Consider the following 19,006-nt stretch of genomic DNA (forward strand, 5'->3'; position numbering starts at 1 on the left):
GGCTTCAAGTTTCACTAGATACCCAAAGCTTGTCTCCATAGATGGAAACTAATTCTGGAGAATAATGTTTAAAGCAGATTAGGAAAAAGTCACCTTTTCTCAAGAGGAATCCTTCAGGTGGTGAAATAACCCTTTCATCTAGTTTGATGTGAACTTGTTTGGCCTGATTATAAAAATCATATATTAATTAATTATTATAATATATTAACTAATCACAAAGCTTTTAAATTGAAGAAAACGTGGAAATAATACTTTTCTGAGGAAGAACAACACCAAAGAGGCAATGATAAACCGAAAGAAGATTATCCCTGATTACAAACAACAAACTAGAAAAAACACCCCATTTTTTTTTTTTTAAAATCCACCGTAGTTATTTCACGTACCCCTCTGAAGGAATCATCTGTGGACTTGTTGTAGTTCCAAACTCTGATCCCCACCAGGGGGGTGGTGTGTCCCAAGTCTATATTAAGAAGATGATCCTGTCCCTCTGTGAATGGTATCAGCCACATGTGTTCATCACTCATCGTCACGTTCGTTCCGTTTATAACTCTGTTTGAAAAACAAAAAGAGCAGTGAAAAAGCTGGTGGAGTAAGTATTGGAATTTGAAAGAATTCACAAGCCTGCTGTTTTTGTACGAGAGGTTGGTTAGTAACAAGTCGTGCTTTTTTGACGTCAAGCTGTGAGGTAAGAACTTTTATATTGTGGTTCAATTTTACCCTTCATACAATTTGGTATTTTCCTTTGTTTCATACGGTGTCTGACATTTGCAGACTAAGAGAGTATATTGTGTTACCATTACCATTATTGAAAGCTAACCATAAACTGGCTAACCAAAGTGCTATTCAGGCTAACCGGAGTGAATAGTAGGCTAACCGGAGTGAAAAGTCTGCAGGCTGCAGTCTGCATTCTGCAATCTGCAAATGTCAGATCCGGTGTTTTGTATTCATTATTACATATTACCATACACCAGAACAAAAAAGCCACTATTACGGTAGACAAGTGCACCCAGCAATGCACAGTCTTGCCAATCAGCAAGAAAAACACAAAACCTTTAAAACATTTTAAGAAGACAAAGATTTAAGTACTTACTTATCAAGCGTTCTGTCATCATCTTCGTATTCGGGAAGGTCATTGAGATCTCTTGGACATGCCTTTTCAAAAGTGAGGAAACATAATAAATAAGAAACACTGATAAAACACACTGAATAATTTTTAATGGCAGCTGTTAAATGTTTCACAGCCAGTGCAGGATAACAGCGAGTCTACCTCAGGTCATGTGACACAGTCGTGATGTCACAATTCAAAAAGTAACTACGCAACTTTTTCTTGACCCAAACAGACAGCAAGTCTTGTTCTTAATTTAATACGGCCATCTCATCAATAAGGCAAGATGTGGAAGGCATATTGGTGGTCCCATTATATGGCCACCATTATTGTTTATAAGCGTTTTATTGCGTACAAACACTCACAGTCAAGAAAACAAAGGACCTTCGAGAATTTTCGTTTACCTTCAACATACTGTATGTGATAGGAATGGCCTCCTGATTCGGTCCTAACAGTTCAAGCCCAGTAAGTCCCATGTAATATGGATCTCCCCACGTCGACACGAAATTCAACTGAAGAACTAAAGAATAACAAAATAAAGTTGTTAGCTCTGTAAATTTAACTAACACAGAAGATCGTTTTCTTTACTTTCGCGAAAAGGTGGTTTTCTCTGTCTTGTGATAACTGTGGTTGCTTTTATGTTAAGTACATGCAAGTTTGACGCCTGTTACCTATTAGGTGTATGTTATCCTCAATGAAACCCTTTCTAATACCTACCCTTCCCTTCAACATAGTTTGTGGACCTTGACATGATATCTTCTGTTATTTCTAAAAAGAACAAAATAAATTAGCTTAGCTCAACGTTTTTTTACTAAACCATTTTCTTGCATAATGATTTAAGACAGATAGACATTTGACAGAACCAAAATGTCACCAACCTTCTGCCTCTTGAATATGTTCCCGAGCTGGTTTCGATTTCCTTACGTGCTGTTTGGCAGATGTGAAAGGTCGCTCTCCACTTCCCTTCAAAGTATCATAGAAAAACCTTTAAGGACAACTGTTAATCTACTTAAAAGCAAGGTTTAGGAATTTAATAACTAGAACGACAGTGTTACATGTCAGGGGCTCGCTACTGGCAATGTTTTACTACAATTCACCGGTTTGTAATACAACTGTCACCTCCACAGTCATAGAACTAAATTGACGTTTACATATGTATGTCATGCTAGTTAACTTTTAAAAGTAATATCAGAGGTAATGTCGAATGGCATTTGTATTTAAAAACTGGTTGGCTTATGTTTAGCAGGTCACGAAAAAAATTAACGCAGACATGTATAAGAATACGCGATGGTAACAAGTCATGCAAGCATAAAACAAGTCATTTTGTCAAATGAATATTAAACAACGTCTCCGAGCATACTGCTGTTAGGATGTTACCTTTTCGGACAATTTTCTAAGTTTAAGACGTGGGGGGTTATTTTCCGAAGAGGACGGAGGGAGGAGGAAGGGAGGAGGAGGAGAAACTACTGCTACATTGTATCATTACAGGGGATCTAAATTCAGTCATAAAGTTTCGAGGTAGCTTATCGTGTTGTACTCACCCCCTCCTCCCCCTTGATCAGAAGTGTACTCACCCCTTCCTCCCCCTGATCAGCAGTGTACTCACCCCCTCCTCCCCCTTGATCAGAAGTGTACTCACCCCCTCCTCCCCCTTGATCAGCAGTGTACTCACCCCCTCCTCCCCCCTGATCAGCAGTGTACTCACCCCCTCCTCCCCCTTGATCAGCAGTGTACTCACCCCCTCCTCCCCCTTGATCAGCAGTGTACTCACCCCCTCCTCCCCCTTGATCAGCAGTGTACTCACCCCCTCCTCCCCCTTGATCAGAAGTGTACTCACCCCCTCCTCCCCCTTGATCAGAGAAGTGTACTCACCCCCTCCACCCCCTTTATCAGCAGTGTACTCACCCCCTCCTCCCCCCTGATCAGCAGTGTACTCACCCCCTCCTCCCCCTTGACCAGCAGTGTACTCACCCCCTCCTCCCCCCTGATCAGCAGTGTACTCACCCCCTCCTCCCCCTTGATCAGCAGTTTACTCACCCCCTCCTCCCCCTTGATCAGAAGTGTACTCACCCCTTCCTCCCCCTGATCAGCAGTGTACTCACCCCCTCCTCCCCCTTGATCAGAAGTGTACTCCCCCTCCTCCCCCTTGATCAGAAGTGTACTCACCCCCTCCTCCCCCTTGATCAGCAGTGTACTCACCCCCTCCTCCCCCTTGATCAGCAGTGTACTCACCCCCTCCTCCCCCCTGATCAGCAGTGTACTCACCCCCTCCTCCCCCTGATCAGCAGTGTACTCACCCCCTCCTCCCCCTTGATCAGCAGTGTACTCACCCCCTTCTCCCCCTTGATCAGAAGTGTACTCACTCCTTCCTCCCCCTGATCAGCAGTGTACTCACCCCCTCCTCCCCCTTGATCAGAAGTGTACTCACCCCTTCCTCCCCCTGATCAGCAGTGTACTCACCCCCTCCTCCCCCTTGATCAGAAGTGTACTCACCCCCTCCTCCCCCTTGATCAGCAGTGTACTCACCCCCTCCTCCCCCCTGATCAGCAGTGTACTCACCCCCTCCTCCCCCTGATCAGCAGTGTACTCACCCCCTCCTCCCCCTTGATCAGCAGTGTACTCACCCCCTCCTCCCCCTGATCAGCAGTGTACTCACCCCCTCCTCCCCCCTGATTAGCAGTGTACTCACCCCCTCCTCCCCCTGATCAGCAGTGTACTCACCCCCTCCTCCCCCTGATCAGCAGTAGATGGACGTTCAAAGTAACAGCTTCGTAACAGTTCATCTTCATCCTCTTCATCTCCATCATACGTCTGGTCATACTGAGCCATGGCTTCCAAAATCTCTTCATCCATTGTGAACAATATTGTCTTCAAAAAGAGTAAAAAAATAAGCTTTTGGAACAATGTGTTTGTTCTAACTTAAAGTTCCAACAATGCAGATTGAAAATGATCTTTGAAAATCATTAGAGAACTATTTTATAAAAATGCAAAAAGTCAACAAATTACTTACATCACCAAAAGAATCGTCTGCTCCAAGGATACCACTTGCCCTGCAGAATTGAATAACAGACCTTATCATTCCATTCACAGAAAAACGTAAGTGATTAAACAAGGGACGTCAAAAAGGGTCTAACAATTATTAATCAGAGGAGAGGTAAATAACTTATTTATTGTATACCAAACCAGTGAAAACTTGGGCATTTGAGTAGGTAAAAGTGGGAGATATGATAGATGTTACTGTTCAACATATAATATTTAAACTGCAAATTAATTCACCCGGTAAATATACACGCGTAACAGTTAAATATCAATATTAATTTCGTTACCATAATAAATAAATGTCAGCTTCTGTCACGCTTTTGTGTTTATGAAACTAAATTTATATCATACAGTTATGACGAACAATGCAAATATATTTGCCAATATAAAATGTCACTATAGACCCTACCGTGCAATCTCTCCTTGAAATACCAGGTTATCGTCCAACGAAATATCAACATATCTCACTCCTCTGAAGGAATGGATCCTTGATTTGTTGTAATTCTAAAAAAAGACAAGAAAACAACAAAATCAGAAGCACCCAACTGAAAAACACAGAAAAAATTTTGACACGCATGCAGATTTAAATTCAAATAAAGTATGTGAAATTACATTGAAAAACACATACAAAAATTGATAACAATAAAGAAGCCTGTATTTGAGTTAAGTAAAGAAATGTTTCTATAAATTACCTTTAGCTACTTTCACTCAGTTTTAAAATGTTTTAGCTGATACCCCAGGATGTGATGTCAGTGTCATTTCGACTCAAATAGGAACTTTTGCCAACAGCTTACCCATATTCTTATCATGGCGATTCTTAAACTGTCCACAAATGTAATGGTAATGCTGTGCTTGCCTCCTGGTGTGAACGGAGCTAACCAAAGGTGCATATCATCCCTGATGAACAAACCAAATAAATCAAGTGTCAAAGAATCTCGTGTCGGCTTCATAGCTCATTGTCATTTGAGCTATGAAGCAATTGCATTTCTGATAAGTGGAACGCACTAATCTCTAAAAGATTTTTCATTCCGGTTTTCCGCATTCTGTTTGCAGACACTATCGACCAACTGGTTTCTCTGTGTAAATTTCTGTTAACAGCCCAAGTGTATTGATGTTTTTACATACCTGGTGCGATAGACTCCGTCAATAAGGTTTGTGACTATTCTGGGATCGTTGCCATATTCTGGAAGGATATTGATGTCTGGAGGATCTGCAGTAATCTACGAGAGGAAATATATTTCTTTACAAAAAGAACACCTTGTGAAACAGACAGGAGACAAGAGTAAAACAAAACTTCAACTTTTCCATACCGTATTGTCATGTTGTATGCATTATCAAATTCTCAAGTTTTACAGTAAAAGAAATGAATGGAAATCAGAAGGAGAATTCCCAATTTAAACATAATGCTTAAAACATTCATTCGGTAAACTAAATATCTTTTCCACTTTAACTAACCTCTGCAATTTCTGCCGGCTTTCCACAGTCAGTGAACACCTCAATTCCATTAAGCCCGACATAATGCCTGTCTCCCCAAGTGTTCCTGATGTTTATAACTAGCTGTCGTCCTTTGGGAAGTGTGGGGATTTCCAAATCAATCAAACTGCTGAGAGAATAAGAGAAAAGTACAGTGTAATGTATGGTCAATGCAAAAGAGAGTGAAAAATGTTACATTAAGCATCGCGGCTCTCCACACAAGCATTTTTTTCTAGTTCCTGTAAAATGTTGTAAATTGCAGATGTAAATCATTTTGAACTTCGTTTTGATTCGATGTTTGACGAGATGGATAAAATAATTTCACTGAAGACTATCCCATAACTTTAACCGATAACGATAAATCTACATTTGCAAAGGGGATTCGTGGGCTCAACGCCCATACCAATGTATGGGCGTTTAAACCCTTTCTGATCAGCATCGCAGCTTAGCTCAGCTTAAAAATAAGATTTCTTGTTCCAAGGTGTCATTTTCTGCCACTTTTGGACGCTTAACAGTTTCGGACATTTTAAGGTTTAAATATTGATGTACCTTTCATCCATCTCCTTGGTTTGTTCTTCTATTGGCCCCAAGTTTTCGTCCTTTTTGGAAAGTAACTCATCAAGCGCATCACCTGAAAGGATACAAAATGAGCGACAAGAATGACACAGCTTGGCTAAAAAAAGAAACTGTTGTACTGCGTCGGAATGGAATTGAAGCACTTAGTTGATTATCAGCTCATATGCTCATGGGCTCATCATATTAAAAACATGGGCGGAAAGTTTTTTTCTCGTCAGTCGAGTTGTCCTTTTGCTAAGTTTACACCAACAAGGGCAACGTTTCTGCACAATTTGGTTTCATACATTAACAAGTCCGCCACCCTTAGCCCGGCATCGTGTCCGGTTGCCACACGAGGGATGGCACTGCTAGGGAGAGAAACACAAGGACACGAACAGGCTTGATCCAGAATTTAATTGAATGCACTAACTATGAGGCAACTGCATCTTGCACAGAGACAGAGTGCTTACTCACCATGAGTTTCTAGATCAAGGTCCTTAGTAATCCGACCTTTATGTGACTTCTCAAATAATGACAATAAACTCCAGGATTCTTCCAAACTCAAATTCTGCTGCCTATGAGTGCACAAATGAGAACGACTTTAAAATTTAAAACAAGCAGTAGTAATGGATGGGCTTTTGCATAAAGCGTTTTGTCTTGCAAGGGCCAGATCAAACAGGAACAAGAAATGAAAATATTGAGGGATGAGGGATGGAAAAGAGCTTTCTTCAACTCTCAATGACTGTCACCAGACAAGCTAAGAGTACTTAAGAATTGTCATCATCTGCGGGTAAAAACAATTGAAATTTCTTTTTGACGCCCTTGAAAATCAAGCAGGTTCAACGTCGGCGAAAGTGTACAAGAGTCTATGAGAGTTGAAGGTAAAACGAAACTGGGCATCTATTTCCTACCCTCTCCAATTGGCTCGTGCAGCCTTGGCATCATGAGGTGCCTTTGATTCTTCTGTGGCAGGTTCTTTGATGTCTTTAACCTCTTCTTTTCTTCTCCCCGAGCCACCGTGACCTCTTCCTTCCTGGATATTAGTCACCACATATGCATAAGTAAATAACAAGTAAAAAGCAGTCTACATTTGGGCCAAAGTGGCTGGCCCCTACTGCCAAAAACTATCCTGGTTTCTGTAGTATAAAGCGACAAGGAGTATTGCCTTGCGCCCTGGATGGGATGCTACGTCCATCACAGTCAGGTTTGTCTTGCAGTTTGCTAGTACCAATTTATACACCTGGGTGAAGAGAGGCACTATGAGAGTAAAGTGCCTTGTCAAAGAACACAACACAGTGTCCCTAAGTCCAGACCACTCGATTCAGACTTCATCCAACCACCATACCTGCCACATTACTCTGAACTACATACATGGCCTAGTTAACTGCAAGTCTCTTCTATTTCAATTGCTTAAGTATACAAAATTTGGAAATGAGTTAATACTGTACATTCTAAAGGCAATTTTCCATCAGTGGACAAATCAAGGAAATTTCGAGTAACTGTGGTTATGCAGTGCTTTGCAAGAGTTTGGACGAATCTTGGTAAGCTAACTAACATTGCAGGATATCTGACAATTATTTTGTTGAATAATAATTACAAATGATCAAACTGGTGATACTCACAGATTGACTAGCTGTGCCATCTAGACATGTGGGTAGAGATTCATCCCTGTAAATAAGCAATAAATTAAAGGACAACACAAATCAAGTTTTTTAAGCATCAAATCCCTTCCACGGAGTAACGAAAATGTCTTCCCCTCCATATAATTAGGTGAAATATCCAAACCACATTTTCTCCTTGAGTTCAGATTTGGTTATGATGCTATTTGCAACTTAGGCGATTCTCCACACTCCCTTTGGAAGTAATGACCCCTTGTTTTTTTTTCAGACCTATTAATGGCCATACTGCCGGACCATCCCCAACCAAACAGTTAAATGTGGTTTCAGGCCTTTCCTAGACCGATGGTCACTATGTTTACAATATACCACGGAAGACTCGCATTTATCCGATGCAAAATCAACTGTAATAAATGTCAAACACTGAGGTTGCAAATTGGCCAGAAAATGATACCCAATCTCAGGGGTGGAGTTGACACTCCATCTCAGACCTAGCATGCAAAAAAATGTGAGTGCATCTAACACAGCATGGGTAGGAATACTACTCTGTTCCTAAAAACATTTTGAACTCACTTGCTGAGGAATTCACTAGGACATGCAGGCTCATTGGCCTTATTATTAGCACCAGGAGTGCTGGACCTCCGTCCACTTGATGGCCTTGAGTGAGGTTTGTCATTTTTAAAGAGCTCATCTGATGACTGTCGCACATCTGTCAGGCTGCTACTCCTTCCTTGATCAGAGGCTGTGAAAAGAAAACTATACTTAATTAACCAAGAAAGTGTCAACTTGATAATCTATTCAAACGTTACCCCAACTTTATTTCCAAAATATCAAGAACTAGAACTGAATACAGTAATAACTCATTAATTTTAACCTGCCATGGTTTAATCAACAGATTACCTCTAACATAGACCCTAACCCAAACCGACTTTGTGAATGATCTGGTTACCTTGGATGTCAGTCTACATTTCTTGCATTAGATTTTGACCATTTATTATACACCAACTCTAAGACAAGAGAAAATGTTCTGTAGACACAAATATTTATATTTCTGTTGTTTTCCAGGTCATTTACTAACCTTCCTCATTCTCAAGCCATATAGGTCTGGACTTGGATCTTGAAGATGAACGTGATGAAGATGAACTGTGTTTGAATGGATACGAAACCATATTTCTATTCAGTTGTTGGTTTAACAGGATATAATGAAGATTGGTCTGTCAGATTGTCTCTGAAGTATTGGTTATTAGCCCAGCGTCCACACTTACCATTTTCTCAGCTGAGGAGTTATTATACACAAATTTTCATCATGCTAGCAGGGGTTTATGTTGCAATATAAATGAGTAAAAATGATACACACCAGCAGCAGATGACATTTGTAAAGTAACTCTCAGTAGTACATGTACTGTGCTTTAGGAAGTAGGCCCACCCGTTAATTACATTGGCTTTGAGATAGGACGGTTAAGACCGTTTCCGCTGAAAATTCAAGCAATAAAGGCAAACCTAAAGTTGCCAAAAAGACCTCATAGTATAGGCAAAGTTTAAATACGGTAAAAAAGAACCTCTCAAACTTTTGGCTCTCAAGCTGACCCTGCGAGAGAAAAGAAGAATTTGGAGATCTCCATATTTTAGTTAAAATGGACGTTTCACGTCAGTTTCAAACAAAACAACCCACGTTTTAAGCTTTTCTTACCAGGTTTAACATTGAATTTCTCAAGAATGCTTCAGAAATTTTTAGCGGGGTCAATTAGAGAAACAAATATACAAACAATTTTATACAAAATGTCACCATGCTAAATTTAGTAGATTTTTGGAAATTAATTTTTGCACTTATTGCGCGAACCTTGAGCGGAATTTGTCTTAATAGTTTAAGCTCAGCCATTGCTCTTATGGTTTTTGACAAGGCACTATACTCTCACAGTACCTCCTCAAAAAAATTCTGGGTGATACATGTGATGGCCTAGATAAAATACGTTTCTGGGGAAGTTACAGGTACCTTTTTGATGAAACAACTTTACTTCTAATTTAATTAAACCACAGGTTTGTTTTCCAATTCACTGAGCACTTTTTTTGCAAAATTTCCTAGAGGCAACAATCTGGAGATCTCTCCTTTGACTGTTCTATGTGTGGTAAATCTTACCTAGATTTGTCTTTCTTCTTATTTGACTCTAACCAAGGCGGTTTGCTTGGCAACGCTGATCCAGCAGCAAAATTTCCCCTAAACAAGAAAATACCTTATCAATAACATTATTCAAACAAATTTGTAAAGGACAGTTTTCCCAGTGACCTATGGTTGTTAAAATTTCACGAGTTTCCTGTCATCACAACAAAGTTTCTTCACAGTAGATGAATCGAACGTGAGGTGCGAAGGAAATTAAATTATTTGAAGCCAGAGGTAAATGCCTGAATAGCAGACAGTCAAGATTTTTCAGTTTTCAAAATGAAATCATTAAACACTTTTCTCGTTCTTTACAAACAGCAAAATATCGAATCTTGTAAATGAACATTAGCTACAACAAATTAAATAAAACTAACTTAAAAAAATGAACAATTAACAGAGGAAATCAAACCAAAGAATGGACAAAATCCTTTGCTAAACAGTAACGATATCTCACCTGACAGAATCATTAGTCAACTCAGAACTCTCTGACGTTTGCGAGGATGAAAGGTTTGGTGTGGAATTTGACCTAAGGACACATGAAACGCCAGAAACATGTAAATCCTAATAATTATGTTAAATAGTGCAACTGGACTAACTGTCCTCGGGTATGTGCAAGAAGATGCTTCAACAATAGTCTAAGACTACTGGTGCACTTGTCTCCAGAGATATACCATGTGTGCCACATGTTTTGGATCACTGACGTGAGAGAAATAAGAACCTTCTTCTCTCATTATCCACCATGCCTTACACATGCAGTGCTAGACTTGTGGGTTATTCAGTCTGGAGATGAGCAAATGCACATACCTGAGTGTAGTGAGTCCATTTTCACTATTAAACTTAATTAAGTGTTCCTCAGGATTATAAGTGCTCTCTTAATGTGAATTGTTATTTTTTAGATGGGAGCTGACTGTCAAAAAGAAAACACAAATATCTACCTTGTGGCCAAGGCTTGTTCCCTAAGTCCACTATTATTTGGCGATGACGAGTCTGTGGTCAACAGAGACTTTAAGGCTTTGTCTTTTAATCTAGATGCCAAAAGAAAATTAGTTGAATTATGGAACTCATAACAGGAATATTGAATCACACTTGCGTGTAAGGTTTAAACTATCACTCGGAAACTCCCCTTACACCGTTTGAGCAAGTCAATTGGAAAGGGTACATGTACTTAAAAAATCCTTAGCATCATGAAGGATTTGTAGCAGAGGGAAGGAAATCCAGGAGTAATGGAGGAGGAAAGTCTCCAAGGAACAGCAACTGAAGGTAAGGGCAGGTTTCCCAAAGTAACAGGAACTAGAAGACACTGGAAATGTTTTTGCAACACTGCATAATACAAACACTGTATTTGCTAAAGAAAAAGCACAAAGAGGCAAGAGCTTCCCAGAAAAGGATAAAAGTATGGTAAACAGAACATCTGCCCCCTTCTCTTCCCCTTTTCAACTTGTTCTGCTGTGGAATCCTACATTTACTGTTTACCTGTCCTGTGTTGGGATCTGTTCTGCTGTTTTTCTTTCTTCTGCTGATGTTACTCGTGGTTGTGACCTTGGTGATTTGGGCTGCATTCTTGGAGACCCTGGTGGTTTAGGGATCCTTTGATGTTCTTCGGAGTAAATATCATCTTTATAAGCTCTGGAAAAAATAAATTGAAATCAATAAAATTAATTAAAAAATTTAACCATGAGATTTTAATTTTTGTGAAAAAACACAGGGTCTTACTTCTCTACTAGGTTGGTGAGACATAAAATAGTAAATAAACAAACAAAATGTACATACTACATGTATGTACATTGTGGGTTTCGAAGTATTATCCACACCCACCCCAAGGAACGTCACTGGAAATTTAGATGGGGAGGGAAGATTTAAGAGCAAAGTATGAAGCTAAATGGAATTTCAGTGGGGGATGGGGTGGGGATCCAGACCAAAAATTAATACCTTTTGTGGGAGGGGTGGGGAGATATTTTCTGGAGAAATACAATGAGACATATGGTATGACATACAGAGAATGAATAAGCATACAGTGAATAAATAAGCGTAACCCCTCAATGGTTCTACTATACTTATTACCAATTAGAACTGCTATGTACTGTTATGTTTATTCTATAGTCATGTCAACTAAAGGTCTTAGAACCGGTTTACAACACCTGAAAAGTCAGCATATTCTTGTTGTGATCACTTATGATATTAAACCCCACTGGATCAGTTATTTTACCTTATATTACTTTCTGGAGGCTCTGAGCAGTCTTCTATTTCTTGTTTGTATTCTTGTTGGTCTTCCTTAACTGATTGTTTCAACAACACTGTGGTGCTTCTGATAACAGGCTGATCCTGTATTTCTTGTTGATGACCTTCATCTTCTCTGTTCTCCTGTTTGTTTACATCACTTGATCGCCTTAACACTACAGTTTGGCTTCTAATAACTGGCTCTGCCTCCTAAATTTAACAATGCAGTACGTAAAAGATATACTGAATATTACAATACCAACTTAGCAAGTAAATGTACACTGTAGCTAGAGAAGTATTGTGTCATGCTTCTCATTTTTCTCTCTGTGATGCTGAATCCTTAAACTGGGAAAAACTTTTCTAAGTTTAGTTTATTTCAGCATCCTTTTATCTCATGAGGAATCTAAGTGCCATACCAAGGACAACTTAATTTTGCTGTGTGCAGCGTCACTGAAGCTCACAAAAACAATACCACATTCAATGAAAATTTCAATTACTACAGAAAGACTGCACCTTTGGGTGTTTCCAAAATCTGATCATATTTATTAATTGAATAGCTTGATGCAAAGGTATGCCAAGTGACTTTTAAGATGAAAAATCGTTTTTTCCTTCAAACGCGCCTGAATTTTTGCTCAAACGTGCCAGAATTTTTGCGTGTGGTCTTCGATTAAATAGAAAATCGTTGTCCTTTTGTTGGGGGGGGGGGGGGGATTTATTCGCTCGCTCAAAAACGGGATCTGGAAATGAATTTCTTAAACTACTTTGTGACGTAAGCTTACGTTTGAATTATTTTGGCGCACGAAGCCGAGGCAATGAGACTTTCAATCAGACCAGTTGAAAACTCACCTTACGCATTAGAAGTCCGCTTATTTTCGCTTATTTGACACATATTTACGCCCGTCTGGTGGTGAAAGGACATCATTAAGTCTGGAAACCCGTAAGCCACTAGCATATCTCAAAGAAGCGAGATGTGTTGCTGCCTGAAGATTGCTAAGCCCTGCCAAGACTGGCGGTAAACTTGGCTTTCGAAGGCGCATTGAGCCAGGCGAGGTCTTGAAGCAACTTCTGTTCCAAAAAACGTTATTTTCTCGAAGTTTTGGCTCATTTGCCTCGTGTTGCCGCGTTGAACGTTTGGAAAAAAGGAGGTGCTTTTAGACTTATAAAAATTCTCTTAGATTTGGTGATAGGACTTCCCGTATTTCAGCTACTCAGGGATATCCCATAATAATCTTTAATGGATACGTCATTCGATACGCATTGTCACAATAAACAAAGTTCGTTCGGCACGGCAAAGACGGAAAACGCTCACTCAATCAACAGATCTAGAACACAACAGAATCGACAGAAAAGGATAATTTTTACCAAGAAAAGCAACAAATTGCTTCATTTCGAAAAAAATAGCCCTAAGCTGCGATCCTTTCCAGGAATAAAAGGCCTGAATGTTTAAAAGAGCGATCGTTGCTTGTGAGTCAAGATCAAATTGCGTTACGCGTGACTACGGAGAGAAACTGGGGAAAAGCGAAAACATATTATGGATTAACCTTTAGCAGCCTAAATTTGCTGACTGAAAACGAAACATTGAACATTTGGCGAGTGCATTTGTGGTTAGAAGCTGGCGAGAGGAAAGGGCAACGGCGTAAGTCGTTTTTGTTTAAGTATTTCTCGTTCATTTTGCTATATATTTTTCACTTCTTTTCACTGTTCAGTCGCTCAAGTTTGTCGATCGGTCAAGTTCAATGTTTATATAACATTCGTGACACTTAACCCTAACCTTAACACTAGCTGACCCTAACTTTACTTTACTGTAACTGCTAAGTTTAATCCTCTTTCTCTCTTTGCCGCGTGTTATTGTTTTAAAGTGACCATAGTTCTAGTTTTTCTCGAAGACAAGGTGCAAACCAGAAATTTTAATTCGAGGACAATGTTTTTCCATTAAATTGAAGACCACATGCAAAAATTCGGGCACGTTTGAAGGAAAAAAACGATTTTTCATCTTAAAAGTCACTTAGCATAGTTATGCATCAAGCTATTCAATTAATGCTCTTGTAAGCCAATGTAAAGAATAATCTAAAGTTTAAAAACCTGCACTGGCTCTTTGTTGTCTTCTGGTTGCTGATCTGTATGTGTTAGGTTGATTACTTTGCAGTAATCAAAGACTTGGTTACCACAGCCCTACAAGAAGATGATATTCAGTTATAATTATCATGGAGTCTATCATTATTTTTTAGCTGTGGGGCATATGACATACAAGGTAAACATTGTAATCATCTTATAAAACAGACAAATTCATTGCACATACCTTATCAATAACTCCTTCCCACACAAGCTCTCCCCCAACAAAAATCCGAACATCTTTAGCTCCAACATTAAGTTCCTTTAAAAAGAAATATCAGCATTCATAAACAGTTTATTCATTTTAAAAAAATTCAACAAATCCAGAATGACCACATCAACACAAAAATTTATTCAGAATAAAATGCCGTGAAGCAGAAAAAAATTCCCCTTTCTCAAAATGACATTTATTTGGAATGAGTAATACAATGACACTGTAAAATATTATACAGGGTATTGTTTTATAATTTATAGGCAAGGAGAAAAAAGGGTTATAATTATTGATTATATTTTCAATATCTAGAAATGCTTACAATGAAGAAAGTCACATTTGGCAGGAAAGTACATACTGTCATACATCAGATGTGCTAATCACTTGATCACAGCATCTCCTTTTGAATCTTCTACTCCATAACTATATAAATTATGCAATTCATTTTCAACATACGTTTATACTTACAGATCACAACATGCAGCTGCCAGCTGATGAATAGACAATTTGAACATTAAAGGGAACCTCCACTCTTATGACAAGTTGACGTTGAATTGTTTGTAATAAAGCCTAAATTCCAAATTTTACAGGATGAGGGAGAAATAACATTAATAACCACAAAAAGTGGAAATGATTATGGCTTTTTAATTTCCCGCACGCCGCCATTTTGGATTTTATGACTGTAATGTGAAACAATTGGGCAACCATTGCATGTCATAAAATCCAAAATGGCAGCAGGCAGGAAAATTTTGGAATTAAGGCATTATTTCCAACAATTCAATGACAACTTGTTGTAAAAAGGAGCTTCTCTTTATAATAAGTCAGAATATTGTTTGTGCAGTTCCTGCCAGCCAACTCACCTTGATGCCTCTGTTATAGTTCCAGACAATGATTCTAGACATTCCATGGGATTCACAACTGCTTGCTTCAATGCTTGGTAGGTGAAATACTAATTCAACTGGACGCCTGCTTTGGAAGCCACATGACCACATGTAACGACCCTTGGTTGTCTACCAGTACAAGCAATAAAGAAATTGTCATGAAGATCATGCTAATTATTTTACAGTGATAATGTGAAATATCAGAATCTTGTTCCATCAGTTAAAATGCAAGTGTAACATGTACTAGATATGATCTAAAACATCACACCTTTGTTTTGCCATTTGCCAAGTTACCAAGAGCACCTTCCTCTCCAACATGACCAGAGATGTTCACATGTTGTTCATCATAAGGAATGAGGCTGCCTTCCAAATCAAAGAACTGAATCTGCAGAGCAGAAGTGTTTAAGGTACTAAAATTTCTTTTAGTCCTGTGGCGAACATCAGTACTCTCCTTAATTACACTTTTTTTTAATTCTTTTTGCAGGGGGAAAATTTAGATTGACCAGGTCTTTAATATTTTTCCTAATCCAATAAATCTAGTATAAAATGTTAAAGAGAAGGAAACAATTATTATCAATCATTAATTAATACATTATAATTAATACATCAGTTCTCTCCTTAGGTAATTATTAAGGGGAGTACTGATGTTCACCATGGCACTAAAAGAAATTTTAATACATTAATAAACACTTCTTTTAAAGTTCTGATATATCAATAAAAAAGCGCAAACTTTGCAAAGCATCATTAATGCATGTAATGCATGTGGAGATTATTGCTACATGGCCCTTTGCATACACTTCACATAAATGATGCTACACAGTACTGTAAAAGGACAAAAATGAAAATAATTGTTCTGACAGACTGACGATTTTTGTACACAAGGCTCTTACTTATAAATTAGAACACTTTTTATTACAATTATGACACACACCTCAGTTAAACCTAAATACTTTGGGTTTCCCCAGTTTGTTAAAATTTCAAAGTAGACATCTATTCCTTCATCATTTTCTTTATTATTGTCTGCAGTATCCAAGGAATCTGTCACACTGTAATCCTGAAGAGAAAATTAAACAAAATCTTAGCAAGCTTCTTATGCGCTGAGCGCAGGGTTAGACAAGAAAATCTAAGAGTTCTAAAAATCCATTATTTTTATACAGCCACAATTTAATGCTGTCAGAAGTCTTCAGACATTTGATTGTTTCAATATAAAATAGAAAGAAAGCACTCAATACCCTCAATCCCTCTCTTATGTAAATTTCAATTGTTATTAGAAAATCAGATAAAATTCATTGTAAGTTACATCTTTTACATTACTGTCATAGTTACCTGTTGAATAAATTTCTGTTAAATACTGTAAGTAGAAGAATCAGAATAAAACCGGGTATAAGCTGTGTTTGTAGCTTAGTTTTGATTGGTTGAAGAAAAGCTGAAAAGCAAAAACCAACTGATTTTTTTTAGAGAGGGGGGAGACAAAAATTTTCATTACCCTTGATTGACCCTCTGCTGAAGTAGATCTCATCACAGGTGTAAATGGTACCGTGGCCTTCATTGGTGAAAGACGTGGGGAGGGTGATGGACTTGACACCTTGAAAGGAGCCTTGCATTCCAATTTAGCTAAAAGCTCTATTAAATGATGCTGCTGCCTGTAAGTGAGAAACAATCAATGGATTAGAACATTAGATTAGAACACAACCCGGTGAAGATCTCCTGCCAAGATCACTTTTTCTTATGTTGTTTATTATCTGCAGTTTCCATTATTGATTTTTTATTTTAATTACACTTTAAAATCTTGTGTGTGCAATTTTGACATCAAATTCAATGGAAGACATTCACACTCACCTTGCATCCATTTTTCTGACTTTTTCTGTCACCAGAGCAATTGTCTCATCAGTCTTTAAAGGACCAGCAGATAGTGAGGATGGTCTTTTAACCTCAGATGGTGGAGAGCTGGAAAAATGCTGAGGAAATAATAAATATCCATAAATTTCCAAATAAACAAGGTATAAGTAATTTACAGGTGAAATAGACAACCTGCCCTAAGCTAAGGTCAATAATCAGTCAAAATTTCACAGTCAGATTAACAGTAAATTCATCAACTAATCTCCCTGGCAGAAAAGGTAGCTTTGGACATTTTACCTTTGATCTTTCAGGAGCAGTCTGGGAACCAGAAGCTTTTTCTGTAAATAGAGGAGAATTTTTAATCATTAATAAATGTTTTTATCTTGCTGCTCACTAACCCAATCCCTAGTTTGATTCAGCATTAAACTCACATAGCAGAAACAATGCTTAGAATCTTGTTTTTTACCTAAAAATCTCTGCTCTAAGAAAAGAATGCTGCCAACTAACTAACGGTTACAAATGTTGTTGCAAACTGCTCAGGAGTTTCACCAAGAAGTAGTTAAGTTCAGACAATCTAAAACAGGCCGTTGACTTTGCTTTGTCCATTAACAAAAAAGCCTGTGCCTGGGTCAGAGTGGCTCATACTAGAGCTTACTCTGGTTTCTATAACAAGAAGTGTATTTAATACCCCCCCCCCCCCCACCCGTGATGAAATGCCAGCCTGTCTTCTGTGACCACGCCAAGCATTTTGTCAGGTTGCCTTTTGCTCTAACAGTTTAGACAGGTTCCCATTTAAGACACATGGAGGAGAGAGGCACTGTGAGATTTAGTGTCATTCCCAAGAACATGACATGACTGCTCAAGCTGGAACCCCTTGGTAACAGGCTAACATTAAGCCATCTTGTCTCCCGTAGATTTTTTAGGTAAACTTAAAATAAACAATCCTCACCTATTGTCTGATTCTCTTCAGCCATTGCTTTAAAAATTTCTTCAACATTGTTGTCTACTTTATCTATGGACTCAGTTCTTCTTGTTGCAGACAAAGGCCTACTTTTCTTCTCAGGAGCTTAAAAAGGAAAAGTAGGTACATGATGAACAAGGCAATATACATTTTCAGAGTGTACTGTTAATAACAATAATTGGGCTTTTTCTCTCCTTTTAGCTTGGGTCTTCAAATTTTCATCAAAGATCTCCATACTACTTTTTCTTTTACAAGCTACAACCTTTGGAAATTTGTCAGAACCCATTTGGTATAATAGCATAATTATGTAAAACATGATTGCATTAACTAGAAAGCCCTCAGCTCAACTTGCACCAGAGCTCTCGTAAGTAATGTACATGTATATAATTATTTAAGTTTCTGAGAATCCACATATATTGTGTGTCTCAGAACTACATTAGTTACATGTATGAAGACTATTGATAGTGCTACATGTAACTAGTCTTATTTACACAAAAGTGGACATCAATTTTGTGTTTTCTTACCAGAAGTCAGGGTAACTTCTTTATCATGTGATTCATTTTTCTCTGCCCTAAGTAGAGAAAATCTGATAATTAATATTAGCATAACCCAGTGACTGACTATCAGGCAAATCTGATTGGCTACCCAAGGATGCTCTAACTTTCGATAGACTGTCCTGGGAACACATGCAAGTAAAATTGCCAATAAAAATCACAAACAAAAAATTAAATGAACCAATTTAACTCAACTTTTTGTTGAATAGGTCAGTCATCACCAACTACTGGCTGATAGAAACCAAAAGCTTGCCATCTACTTGTGAAAGGTATTCATTTTGGCAA

General features: G+C 38.4%; 1 protein-coding gene across 3 annotated transcripts in view; it reads right to left on the reverse strand.

Annotated features, from left to right (window-relative positions):
* LOC144631918 (katanin-interacting protein-like) overlaps positions 1-19,006 on the reverse strand; it is a 33,881-nt gene that overhangs the window by 5,104 nt on the left and 9,771 nt on the right. For 2 of the 3 annotated variants that reach the window (XM_078490494.1, XM_078490493.1), the window contains exons 14-46: positions 18,692-18,738; positions 18,156-18,272; positions 17,504-17,544; positions 17,207-17,325; positions 16,854-17,010; positions 16,299-16,421; positions 15,636-15,752; positions 15,347-15,496; positions 14,463-14,537; positions 14,246-14,335; positions 12,153-12,373; positions 11,420-11,572; positions 10,882-10,971; positions 10,401-10,472; positions 9,926-10,003; positions 8,867-8,931; positions 8,362-8,530; positions 7,795-7,840; positions 7,084-7,205; positions 6,647-6,747; positions 6,167-6,248; positions 5,600-5,747; positions 5,270-5,364; positions 4,939-5,041; positions 4,554-4,648; positions 4,116-4,155; positions 3,827-3,973; positions 1,984-2,068; positions 1,823-1,873; positions 1,510-1,625; positions 1,091-1,152; positions 384-549; positions 94-163 (exon numbers count right to left, since the gene is read on the reverse strand). In XM_078490494.1, coding sequence (XP_078346620.1) covers positions 94-163; positions 384-549; positions 1,091-1,152; positions 1,510-1,625; positions 1,823-1,873; positions 1,984-2,068; positions 3,827-3,973; positions 4,116-4,155; positions 4,554-4,648; positions 4,939-5,041; positions 5,270-5,364; positions 5,600-5,747; positions 6,167-6,248; positions 6,647-6,747; positions 7,084-7,205; positions 7,795-7,840; positions 8,362-8,530; positions 8,867-8,931; positions 9,926-10,003; positions 10,401-10,472; positions 10,882-10,971; positions 11,420-11,572; positions 12,153-12,373; positions 14,246-14,335; positions 14,463-14,537; positions 15,347-15,496; positions 15,636-15,752; positions 16,299-16,421; positions 16,854-17,010; positions 17,207-17,325; positions 17,504-17,544; positions 18,156-18,272; positions 18,692-18,738 — 3,413 coding nt within the window. The remainder of the gene's footprint in view (positions 1-93; positions 164-383; positions 550-1,090; positions 1,153-1,509; positions 1,626-1,822; positions 1,874-1,983; positions 2,069-3,826; positions 3,974-4,115; positions 4,156-4,553; positions 4,649-4,938; positions 5,042-5,269; positions 5,365-5,599; positions 5,748-6,166; positions 6,249-6,646; positions 6,748-7,083; positions 7,206-7,794; positions 7,841-8,361; positions 8,531-8,866; positions 8,932-9,925; positions 10,004-10,400; positions 10,473-10,881; positions 10,972-11,419; positions 11,573-12,152; positions 12,374-14,245; positions 14,336-14,462; positions 14,538-15,346; positions 15,497-15,635; positions 15,753-16,298; positions 16,422-16,853; positions 17,011-17,206; positions 17,326-17,503; positions 17,545-18,155; positions 18,273-18,691; positions 18,739-19,006) is intronic. The other variant, XM_078490495.1, reaches the window with a different exon arrangement.

This window comes from Oculina patagonica, chromosome 12 (genome assembly GCF_052425735.1).
Source record: "Oculina patagonica isolate OP01 chromosome 12, crgOcupat, whole genome shotgun sequence".
NCBI lineage: Eukaryota > Metazoa > Cnidaria > Anthozoa > Scleractinia > Oculinidae > Oculina > Oculina patagonica.